We start from the raw sequence: 12115 nt of genomic DNA on the forward strand, positions 1-12115 counted from the left end.
CCCCCCGCCCCATGGCATCCCCTCCGTGCCCCACGGTGTCCCCCCCGCCCCACGGCATCCCCCCCGTGCCCCATGGTGTCCCCATGGTGTCCCCCCCGCCCCATGGCATCCCCCCCGTGCCCCATGGTGTCCCCACGGTGTCCTCCCTGCCCCATGGCATCCCCCCGTGCCCCACGCTGTTCCCCCCCCGCCCCATGGCATCCCCCCCCGTGCCCCATGGTGTCCCCACGGTGTCCCCCATGCCCCACAGTGTCCCCACGGTCCTGTCCCCAACCCACGGCATCCCCCCCGTGCCCCATGGTGTCCCCATGGTGTCCCCCCCGCCCCATGGCATCCCCTCCGTGCCCCACGGTGTCCCCATGGTGTCCCCACGGTGTCCTCCCCGCCCCATGGCATCCCCCCCCGTGCCCCACGGTGTCCCCACGGTCCTGTTCCCAACCCACGGCATCCCCCCCGTGCCCCACGCTGTCCCCCCCTGCCCCACGGCATCCCCCCCTGTGCCCCACGGCGTCCCCACAGCCTCCCCCCCCCCCCCCCGCCCCACGGCGTCCCCCCGCACTGCCCCAAGGCCTGCCCCGGTGAGCGGCGCCCGCGGCAGGTCAGGTACCGGTGCCACAACAAAGTCTGGGCATAAACCAGGGCTGCCCCCGAGCGCTGGGGCACAGCCTGTACCCCCCCAGCCACATTCCTCCCCCCCCCCCCTGCCCCACAGCGCCCGTGGGGCCGCCCCACGGCGCCTGACCCTTCCTCTTCGCCGGCAGAAAAGCATCCGGCCGCAGGTGGTGACCACCTTCGAGCTGCCGGGCTGCTACGACATGTGGACCGTCATCGCGCCCCAGAAGAAGGAGGAGGAGGAGGTGGTGGGTGGCCCTGGCGTTGTCCCCGTCCCCCCGCGCCCGTCCCCGCCGCCGCGGCGCTCACCGGGGTTTCTCCTTCCAGCCGGACGAACCGCCGGCGGGAGAGAGCGCCGAGAAGGAGCCGCCGCCTCCTCCTCCCGATCCCCCCGAGGAAGACGGCAAAAGACACGGCTTCCTCATCCTCAGCCGCGAGGACTCCACCATGGTGCGGGCAGGGGGACGCCGGCGCGGCGCAGCGCGGTGCCGCTTGGGGACGTCTGCCGCGTACCCACCGCGTCCCTCTCCTCCTCTTTCCTCTTTCCTCCTCCTCCTCCTCCTCCTCTTTCCTCCTCCTCTTTCCTCCTCCTCTTTCCTCCTCCTCTTTCCTCTTTCCTCTTTCCTCTTTCCTCCTCCTCTTTCCTCTTTCCTCTTTCCTCTCTCCTCTCTCCTCTCTCCTCTCTCCTCTCTCCTCTCTCCTCTCTCCTCTCTCCTCTCTCCTCTCTCCTCTCTCCTCTCTCCTCTCTCCTCTCTCCTCTCTCCTCTCTCCTCTCTCCTCTCTCCTCTCTCCTCTCTCCTCCTCCTCTCTCCTCTCTCCTCCTCCTCTCTCCTCCTCCTCTCTCCTTCTCCTCTCTCCTCCTCCTCCTCCTCTTTCCTCCTCCTCTTTCCTCCTCCTCTTTCCTCCTCCTCTTTCCTCCTCCTCTTTCCTCCTCCTCTTTCCTCCTCCTCTTTCCTCCTCCTCTTTCCTCCTCCTCTTTCCTCCTCCTCTTTCCTCCTCCTCTTTCCTCCTCCTCTTTCCTCCTCCTCTTTCCTCCTCCTCTTTCCTCCTCCTCTTTCCTCCTCCTCTTTCCTCCTCCTCTCTCTATCCTCCTCCTCTCTCTATCCTCCTCCTCTTTCCTCCCCAGATCCTGCAGACGGGGCAGGAGATCATGGAGTTGGACACCAGCGGCTTCGCCACGCAGGGTCCCACCGTCTTCGCCGGCAACATCGGTGACAACCGCTACATCGTTCAGGTGTCGCCGCTGGGCATCCGCCTGCTGGAAGGAGGTGGGCGCCGCCGGGGATGGCGAGGGGGCACCCGCGGGTGCTGCGGGACGGCCCCCCCCTCCCTCACCCCTCCTTTACCCCCCTCCTCTCCGTGCGCCGCAGTCAACCAACTCCACTTCATCCCGGTGGATTTGGGTTCGCCCATCGTGCACTGCGCCGTCGCCGACCCCTTCGTGGTGATCCTGAGCGCCGAGGGACAGGTCACCATGTTCGTCCTCAAGAGCGACACCTACGGGGGCCGTACCCACCGCCTCACCCTCCAGAAACCCCCTCTGCACCACGTAAGTGCCGCCGAAGCCCTCTGCCCCCACTCCCATAGCGCCGGCGATGGCTCGCGGTCCCCTCCCGCTGTCCCCCGGGCCTTTCCCTGTCCCCCTCGGAGAATCGGAGAGTCTCGGAATCGGAAAGTCTCGGAATCGGAGAGTCTCGGAATCGGAGAGTCTCGGAATCTCAGAATTAGAGAATTTCAGTCAGAATCAGAATCAGAGAATCAGAGAATCAGAAAATCGGAGAATCAGAAAATCGGAGAATCAGAGTATCGGAGAATCTCAGTCAGAATCGGAGAATCTCAGTCAGAATCGGAGAATCTCAGTCAGAATCGGAGAATCTCAGTCAGAATCGGAGAATCAGAGAATCGGAGAATCTCAGTCAGAATCGGAGAATCTCAGTCAGAATCGGAGAATGTCAGTCAGAATCGGAGAATCGGAGAATCAGAGAATCGGAGAATCTCAGTCAGAATCGGAGAATCAGAGAATCGGAGAATCTCAGTCAGAATCGGAGAATGTCAGTCAGAATCGGAGAATGTCAGTCAGAATCGGAGAATCGGAGAATCAGAGAATCGGAGAATCTCAGTCAGAATCGGAGAATCAGAGAATCGGAGAATCTCAGTCAGAATCGGAGAATGTCAGTCAGAATCGGAGAATGTCAGTCAGAATCGGAGAATCGGAGAATCGGAGAATCGGAGAATCAGAGAATCGGAGAATCTCAGTCAGAATCGGAGAATCAGAGAATCGGAGAATCTCAGTCAGAATCGGAGAATGTCAGTCAGAATCGGAGAATGTCAGTCAGAATCGGAGAATCGGAGAATCGGAGAATCGGAGAATCAGAGAATCGGAGAATCTCAGTCAGAATCGGAGAATCGGAGAATCGGAGAATCGGAGAATCTCAGTCAGAATCGGAGAATCGGAGAATCAGAGAATCGGAGAATCTCAGTCAGAATCGGAGAATCGGAGAATCAGAGAATCTCAGTCAGAATCGGAGAATCTCAGTCAGAATCGGAGAATCTCAGAATCAGAGAATCGGAGAATCTCAGTCAGAATCGGAGAATCTCAGAATCAGAGAATCGGAGAATCTCAGTCAGAATCGGAGAATCTCAGTCAGAATCGGAGAATGTCAGAATCGGAGAATCAGAGAATGTCAGAATCGGAGAATCTATGTCAGAATCGGAGAATCTATGTCAGAATCGGAGAATGTCAGAATCGGAGAATGTCTGTCAGAATCGGAGAATGTCAGTCAGAATCGGAGAATCTCAGTCAGAATCGGAGAATCTCAGTCAGAATCGGAGAATGTCAGAATCGGAGAATGTCAGAATCTCAGTCAGAATCGGAGAATCGGAGAATCTCAGTCAGAATCGGAGAATCGGAGAATGTCAGAATCGGAGAATGTCAGAATCGGAGAATGTCTGTCAGAATCGGAGAATGTCAGTCAGAATCAGAGAATGTCAGTCAGAATCGGAGAATGTCAGTCAGAATCGGAGAATGTCTGTCAGAATCGGAGAATGTCAGTCAGAATCAGAGAATGTCAGTCAGAATCGGAGAATGTCAGTCAGAATCGGAGAATGTCTGTCAGAATCGGAGAATGTCAGTCAGAATCGGAGAATGTCAGTCAGAATCGGAGAATGTCAGTCAGAATCGGAGAATGTCAGAATCGGAGAATGTCAGAATCGGAGAATCGGAGAATCTCAGTCAGAATCGGAGAATCGGAGAATCTCAGTCAGAATCGGAGAATGTCAGAATCGGAGAATGTCAGAATCGGAGAATGTCAGTCAGAATCGGAGAATGTCAGTCAGAATCGGAGAATCTCAGTCAGAATCGGAGAATCTCAGTCAGAATCGGAGAATCGGAGAATGTCAGTCAGAATCGGAGAATGTCAGTCAGAATCGGAGAATGTCAGTCAGAATCGGAGAATCTCAGTCAGAATCGGAGAATGTCAGAATCGGAGAATGTCAGAATCAGAGAATGTCAGTCAGAATCGGAGAATGTCAGTCAGAATCGGAGAATGTCAGTCAGAATCGGAGAATCTCAGTCAGAATCGGAGAATCTCAGTCAGAATCGGAGAATGTCAGAATCGGAGAATCGGAGAATCTCAGTCAGAATCGGAGAATCGGAGAATCTCAGTCAGAATCGGAGAATCGGAGAATGTCAGAATCGGAGAATGTCAGAATCGGAGAATGTCAGTCAGAATCGGAGAATGTCAGTCAGAATCGGAGAATCGGAGAATCTCAGTCAGAATCGGAGAATCGGAGAATGTCAGAATCGGAGAATGTCAGAATCGGAGAATGTCAGTCAGAATCGGAGAATGTCAGTCAGAATCGGAGAATCGGAGAATCTCAGTCAGAATCGGAGAATCGGAGAATGTCAGAATCGGAGAATGTCAGAATCGGAGAATGTCAGTCAGAATCGGAGAATGTCAGTCAGAATCGGAGAATCGGAGAATCTCAGTCAGAATCGGAGAATCTCAGAATCGGAGAAACTCAATCAGAATCAGAATCGTAGAATCACAGAATCTCAGGATCAGAGAATCTCAGTCGGGATCTCAGAATCTGTCAGGACCGGAGAATCTCAGTCAGAATCGGAGAATCGGAGAATGTCAGAATCGGAGAATGTCAGAATCGGAGAATGTCAGAATCGGAGAATCGGAGAATCTCAGTCAGAATCGGAGAATCTCAGTCAGAATCAGAATCGGAGAATCACAGAATCACAGAATCTCAGGATCAGAGAATCTCAGTCGGGATCTCAGAATCTGTCAGGACCGGAGAATCGTAGAATCGGAGAATCTCAGTCAGAGTCAGAGAATCTCAGAATCTCAGAATCTCAGAATCGGAGAATCTCAGTATCGGAAAGTCTCTAAGAATTAGAATCTCAGAATCGGACAATCTCAGAATCTCAGAATCAGACAATCTCAGAATCGGACAATCTCAGAATCTCAGAATCGGACAATCTCAGAATCGGACAATCTGACAATCTCAGAATTGGACAATCTCAGAATCTCAGAATCGGACAATCTCAGAATCGGACAATCTCAGAATCTCAGAATCGGACAATCTCAGAATCGGACAATCTCAGAATCGGACAATCTCAGAATCTCAGAATCGGAGAATCGGAGAATCAGAGAATTTCAGTCAGAATCAGAGAATCTCAGAATCGGAGAGTCTCAGAATCGGAGAGCCTTAGTCAGAATCACCGCTTCCTCGGGGACGGGAAAGGGGATGGCACAGCGCTGTCACCCGCTTCCTCGGGGACGGGAAAGGGGACGGCACAGCGCTGTCACCCACTACCTCGGGGACGACGGGAAAGGGGATGGCACAGCGCTGTCACCCGCTTCCTCGGGGACGGGAAAGGGGATGGCACAGCGCTGTCAGCCGCTTCCTCGGGGACGGGAAAGGGGACGGCACAGCGCTGTCACCCACTACCTCGGGGACGGGAAAGGGGATGGCACAGCGCTGTCACCCGCTTCCTCAGTGATGGGAAAGGGGATGGCACAGCGCTGTCACCGCTTCCTCAGTGATGGGAAAGGGGATGGCACAGCGCTGTCACCGCTTCCTCGGGGACGGGAAAGGGGATGGCACAGCGCTGTCACCCGCTTCCTTGGGGACGGGAAAGGGGATGGCACAGCGCTGTCACCGCTTCCTCGGGGACGGGAAAGGGGATGGCACAGCGCTGTCACCCGCTTCCTCGGGGACGGGAAAGGGGATGGCACAGCGCTGTCACCGCTTCCTCTGTCCCCGCAGCAATCCAAAGTCATCGCGCTCTGCCTGTACCGGGACGTCAGTGGGATGTTCACCACCGAGAGCCGCACCGCCGCCGCCCGCGACGACCACAGCCTCCGCCCCCACTCCGAAGCGGAGACCCTCATCCAGGACATCAGGTGGGGACCGAACTGTCACCTCCCCCCCCCCAAGCGTCCCCCTGGCGGGACGCGGAGGTGCCACGGGGGTGTCTGTCTGTCTGTCCCCCCCCCGCGGGCGCAGCGACACGGTGGACGATGAGGAGGAGATGCTCTACGGCGATTCGGGGGCTCTGTTCAGCCCCGCCAAGGAGGAGCCGCGCCGCAGCAGCCTCCCCTCCGCCGAGCGCGACCCCCACCAGTATAAACCCGAGCCCACCCACTGGTGCGTACTGGTGCGGGAGAACGGCGCTATGGAGGTGAGAAGGGGGAGGGAATATCTCCCTCCCCCCCCCCCCCCCAAACCACCCCTCCCCCGGCGCTGCGCCGCCGCCACTGCTGCCGGCGCCCGGTGACGTTCTCCTCTTGTCACCCCTTTTTTGTCCCCCTTTTTTTCGTGTCCTGATTTTTTTCTCGTCACCCCCCTTCTCGTCACCCCCCCTTCTCGTCACCCCCTCTTCTTGTGTCCCCCTCTTCCTTTCGGTGTCCCCCTCTTCCTTTCGGTGTCCCCCTCTTCCACTTGTGTCCCCTCTTCTTGGTGTCCCCTCTTCTCGGTGTCCCCTCTTCCACTGGTGTCCCCTCTTCCACTTGTGTCCCCTCTTCCACTGGTGTCCCCTCTTCCACTGGTGTCCCCCTCTTCCTTTTGGTGTCCCCCGCTTCTTTTTGGTGTCCCCCGCTTCCTTTCGGTGTCCCCCTCTTCTTCTCGGTGTCCCCCTCTTCCACTGGTGTCCCCCTCTTCCACTGGTGTCCCCCTCTTCCACTGGTGTCCCCTCTTCCACTGGTGTCCCCTCTTCTTGGTGTCCCCTCTTCTTGGTGTCCCCTCTTCTTGGTGTCCCCCTCTTCCACTGGTGTCCCCTCTTCTTGGTGTCCCCCTCTTCCTCTCGGTGTCCCCCTCTTCCTTTTGGTGTCCCCCTCTTCCACTGGTGTCCCCCTCTTCCACTGGTGTCCCCTCTTCTCGGTGTCCCCTCTTCTCGGTGTCCCCTCTTCTTGGTGTCCCCCTCTTCTTGGTGTCCCCTCTTCTTGGTGTCCCCCTCTTCCACTGGTGTCCCCTCTTCCACTGGTGTCCCCTCTTCCACTGGTGTCCCCTCTTCTTGGTGTCCCCCTCTTCCTCTCGGTGTCCCCTCTTCCTCTCGGTGTCCCCCTCTTCCTTTTGGTGTCCCCTCTTCTTCTCATTGTCCCTCTCTTCCACTGGTGTCCCCTCTTCTTGGTGTCCCCTCTTCCTCTCGGTGTCCCCTCTTCCTCTCGGTGTCCCCTTCTTCCTTTTGGTGTCCCCCTCTTCCACTGGTGTCCCCCTCTTCTTGGTGTCCCCTCTTCTTGGTGTCCCCTCTTCCACTTGTGTCCCCTCTTCCTTTTGGTGTCCCCTCTTCCTTTTGGTGTCCCCTCTTCCACTTGTGTCCCCTCTTCTTGGTGTCCCCCTCTTCTTGGTGTCCCCCTCTTCTTGGTGTCCCCCTCTTCCACTGGTGTCCCCTCTTCCACTGGTGTCCCCTCTTCCTCTCGGTGTCCCCCTCTTCCACTGGTGTCCCCCTCTTCCACTGGTGTCCCCTCTTCCTTTTGGTGTCCCCCTCTTCCTTTTGGTGTCCCCTCTTCCACTTGTGTCCCCTCTTCTTGGTGTCCCCTCTTCTTGGTGTCCCCCTCTTCCACTGGTGTCCCCCTCTTCCACTGGTGTCCCCGCTTCCTTTTGGTGTCCCCCTCTTCCTTTTGGTGTCCCCCTCTTCCTTTTGGTGTCCCCCTCTTCCTTTTGGTGTCCCCTCTTCTTCTCGTTGTCCCCCTCTTCCACTGGTGTCCCCTCTTCATCTCGGTGTCCCCTCTTCTTCTCGGTGTCCCCCTCTTCCACTGGTGTCCCCCTCTTCTTGGTGTCCCCCTCTTCTTGGTGTCCCCCTCTTCTTGGTGTCCCCCTCTTCCACTTGTGTCCCCTCTTCCTTTTGGTGTCCCCCTCTTCCACTGGTGTCCCCCTTTTCCACTGGTGTCCCCGTCTTCCTTTTGGTGTCCCCTCTTCTTGGTGTCCCCCTCTTTTTCTGGTGTCCCCCTCTTCCACTGGTGTCCCCCTCTTCCACTGGTGTCCCCCTCTTCCACTGGTGTCCCCTCTTCTTGGTGTCCCCCTCTTCCACTGGTGTCCCCCTCTTCCTTTTGGTGTCCCCTCTTCTTCTCGTTGTCCCCCTCTTCCACTTGTGTCCCCTCTTCCTTTTGGTGTCCCCCTCTTCCACTGGTGTCCCCCTCTTCCACTGGTGTCCCCTCTTCATCTCGGTGTCCCCTCTTCTTCTCGGTGTCCCCTCTTCTTCTCGGTGTCCCCCTCTTCCACTGGTGTCCCCCTCTTCTTGGTGTCCCCCTCTTCCACTTGTGTCCCCTCTTCCTTTTGGTGTCCCCCTCTTCCACTGGTGTCCCCCTCTTCCACTGGTGTCCCCTCTTCTTGGTGTCCCCCTCTTCTTCTTGGTGTCCCCCTCTTCCACTTGTGTCCCCTCTTCCTTTTGGTGTCCCCCTCTTCCACTGGTGTCCCCCTCTTCCACTGGTGTCCCCCTCTTCCTTTTGGTGTCCCCCTCTTTTTCTGGTGTCCCCCTCTTTTTCTGGTGTCCCCTCTTCCACTGGTGTCCCCTCTTCTTGGTGTCCCCCTCTTCTTCTTGGTGTCCCCTCTTCTTGGTGTCCCCTCTTCTTGGTGTCCCCTCTTCTTGGTGTCCCCTCTTCTTGGTGTCCCCTCTTCCACTGGTGTCCCCTCTTCTTGGTGTCACCTCTTCTTGGTGTCACCTCTTCTTGGTGTCACGTCTTCTTCTTGGTGTCCCCCTCTTTTTCTGGTGTCTCCCCCTTCTTCTTGTCATCCCCCACTGCTTGCGTCCCCCTCCCTGTCCCCCCGTGTCCCCCCGTGTCCCCCCCCCAGATTTACCAGCTGCCGGAGTGGCGCCTGGTGTTCCTGGTGAAGAACTTCCCCATGGGGCAGCGGGTGTTGGTCGACAGCTCCTTCGGGCAGCCGGCGGCCCCCGGGGACGGCAAGAAGGAGGAGGTGACGCGGCAGGGCGAGCTGCCGCTGGTCAAGGAGGTGCTGCTGGTGGCACTGGGCAACCGCCAGAGCCGGCCCTACCTGCTGGTGAGGGGATGGGGGGGGATGGGGGGATGGGGGGGGGGCTGGAGGGGACTGGGGGGGACTGGAAGGATCTGGGGGGGGTCTGGGGGGTGCTGGAGGGATCTGGGGGGGACTGGGGGTGCTGGAGGGATGTGGGAGCGTCTGGAGGGGACTGGGGGGATGTGGGAGTCTGGGGGGTGCTGGAGGGATCTGGGGGGGTCTGGAGGGGACTGGAAGGATCTGGGGGGTCTGGGGGGTGCTGGAGGGATGTGGGGGGGACTGGAAGGATCTGGGGGGGTCTGGGGGGATGCTGGAGGGATGTGGTGGGGACTGGAAGGATCTGGGGGGAGGGGGGGGTCTGGGGGATGCTGGAGGGATGTGGGGGGGTCTGGGGGATGCTGGAGGGATCTGGGGGGGACTGGAAGGATCTGGGGGGGGTCTGGGGGCTGCTGGAGGGATCTGGGGGGGTCTGGAGGGGACTGGGGGGATGGGGGGGGGGTCTGGGGGGTGCTGGAGGGATCTGGGGGGGACTGGAAGGATCTGGGGGGGTCTGGGGGCTGCTGGAGGGATCTGGGGGGGTCTGGAGGGGACTGGGGGGATGGGGGGGGTCTGGGGGGTGCTGGAGGGATCTGGGGGGGACTGGAAGGATCTGGGGGGGGTCTGGGGGTGCTGGAGGGATGTGGGAGCGTCTGGAGGGGACTGGGGGGATGGGGGGGGGTCTGGGGGATTCTGGGGGGTCTGGAGGGGACTGGAAGGATCTGGGGGGGTCTGGGGGGTGCTGGAGGGATCTGGGGGGGTCTGGAGGGGACTGGAAGGATCTGGGGGGTCTGGGGGGTGCTGGAGGGATCTGGGGGGGTCTGGAGGGGACTGGGGGGATGTGGGGGGGGTCTGGGGGATGCTGGAGGGATCTGGGGGGGACTGGAAGGATCTGGGGGGGGTCTGGGGGGTGCTGGAGGTGCCGGGGGGGACTGAGAGGATGGGGGGGGTCTGGGGGATGCTGGAGGGATCTGGGGGGGTCTGGAGGGGACTGGAAGGATCTGGGGGGTCTGGGGGGTGCTGGAGGGATGTGGGGGGGTCTGGAGGGGACTGGGGGGATGGGGGGGGGTCTGGGGGGTGCTGGAGGGATCTGGGGGGGACTGGAAGGATCTGGGGGGGGTCTGGGGGTGCTGGAGGGATGTGGGAGCGTCTGGAGGGGACTGGGGGGATGGGGGGGTCTGGGGGATTCTGGGGAGGTCTGGAGGGGACTGGAAGGATCTGGGGGTGCTGGAGGGATGTGGGGGGGTCTGGAGGGGACTGGGGGGATGGGGGGGTCTGGGGGGTGCTGGAGGGATGTGGGGGCGTCTGGAGAGGACTGGGGGGATGTGGGGGGGGGTCTGGGGGATGCTGGAGGGATCTGGGGGGGTTCTAGGGGGGACTGGAGGGATGGGGGGTCTGGGGGGTGCTGGAGGGATCTGGGGGGGACTGGAGGGGACTGGAAGGATCTGGGGGGTGCTGGAGGGATGTCGGGGGGTCTGGAGGGGACTGGGGGGATGTGGGGGGGGTCTGGGGGATGCTGGAGGGATCTGGGGGGGACTGGAAGGATCTGGGGGGGTCTGGGGGTGCTGGAGGGATGTGGGAGCGTCTGGAGGGGACTGGGGGGATGGGGGGGTCTGGGGGATTCTGGGGGGGTCTGGAGGGGACTGGAAGGATCTGGGGGGTCTGGGGGCTGCTGGAGGGATCTGGGGGGGTCTGGAGGGGACTGGGGGGATGGGGGGGGGTCTGGAGGGATCTGGGGGGGTCTGGAGGGGACTGGAAGGATCTGGGGGGTGCTGGAGGGATCTGGGGGGGTCTGGAGGGGACTGGAAGGATCTGGGGAGGTCTGGGGGTGCTGGAGGGATCTGAGGGGGTCTGAGGGTGCTGGAGGGATGTGGGAGCGTCTGGAGGGGACTGGGGGGGTGGGGGGGGATCTGGGGGATTCTGGGGGGGTCTGGAGGGGACTGGAAGGATCTGTGGGGGTCTGGGGGGTGCAGGAGGGATGTGGGGGGGGTCTGGAGGGGACTGGGGGGATGGGGGAGGGTCTGGAGGGATCTGGGGGGGTCTGGAGGAGACTGGAAGGATCTGGGGGGGGTCTGGAGGGATCTGGGGGGGTCTGGAGGAGACTGGAAGGATCTGGGGGGGGTCTGGGGGGTGCTGGAGGGATCTGGGGGGGACTGGAAGGATCTGGGGGGGGTCTGGGGGGTGCTGGAGGTGCCGGGGGGGGGGTGGGGTGGGGTGGGGAAATCCGGGAGGTGCCGGGGAATGCCGGAGGGGGGGGACGGAGGGGGGGGACAGGGGGGGGGACACACACGACTCGGCCCTTCCCCGTCCGGCAGGTCCACGTGGAGCAGGAGCTGCTCATCTACGAGGCCTTCGGACACGACTCCCAGCTGGGCCAGAGCAACCTCAAAGTGCGCTTTAAGAAGGTGAGGGGGGGGGGGGGGGAAAGGGGGTTCTGCCACCCCGTGTGCCCCCCCGGCACCGGCACGGCCCCCTGCCCCCATATTCCCTCCCCCCCCCCCCCCATCTCTGCCCCTCCAGGTGCCCCACAACATCAACTTTCGCGAGAAGAAGCCGAAACCCTCCAAGAAGAAGCCGGAGAGCGCGGGGAGCGAAGAGCCGGGGGGGCCCCGCGGCCGTGTCGCCCGCTTCCGCTACTTCGAGGACATTTACGGCTACTCGGGGGTGAGCGCGACCACCGCCCACCGCCCACCGCCCCCCCTTCTTTCGCCGAGGGTGACCGGCTGTGCCCCCCCCCCCCGTGTCACCCCAACCCTCTCTCTGTCCCCCCCGTCCCTCTCTCTGTCCCCCCCGTCCCCCTCTCTGTGTCCCCCGTCCCCCTCTCTGTCCCCCCTTCCCCTTCTCTGTCCCCCCCTCTCTCTGTGTCCCCCGTCCCTCTCTCTGTGTCCCCCGTCCCCCTCTCTGTGTCCCCCGTCCCCCTCTCTGTCCCCCCCATCCCCCTCTCTCGTCCCCTCCGCCTTCCCCTCCTCCCCCGCCCACCCCC

At 60.8% G+C, this 12115-nt stretch overlaps 1 protein-coding gene across 1 annotated transcript; it reads left to right on the forward strand.

The window, feature by feature from the left end:
- Positions 1 to 712: 712 nt before the first annotated feature.
- On the forward strand, positions 713 to 11796 carry LOC309685342 (cleavage and polyadenylation specificity factor subunit 1-like; the record flags this gene model as incomplete). Its single annotated transcript, XM_082501120.1, has 9 exons — positions 713 to 860; positions 940 to 1062; positions 1739 to 1880; positions 1983 to 2161; positions 5890 to 6026; positions 6130 to 6304; positions 8914 to 9120; positions 11448 to 11537; positions 11653 to 11796. Coding segments are annotated over 9 exons (1345 nt in total), but the record flags the coding sequence as incomplete, so codon positions are not given.
- Between the last annotated feature and the right edge of the window lie 319 nt (positions 11797 to 12115).

The sequence above is a fragment of the Vanellus vanellus genome (genome assembly GCF_965231255.1).
Source record: "Vanellus vanellus genome assembly, contig: HAP1_SCAFFOLD_2336, whole genome shotgun sequence".
NCBI lineage: Eukaryota > Metazoa > Chordata > Aves > Charadriiformes > Charadriidae > Vanellus > Vanellus vanellus.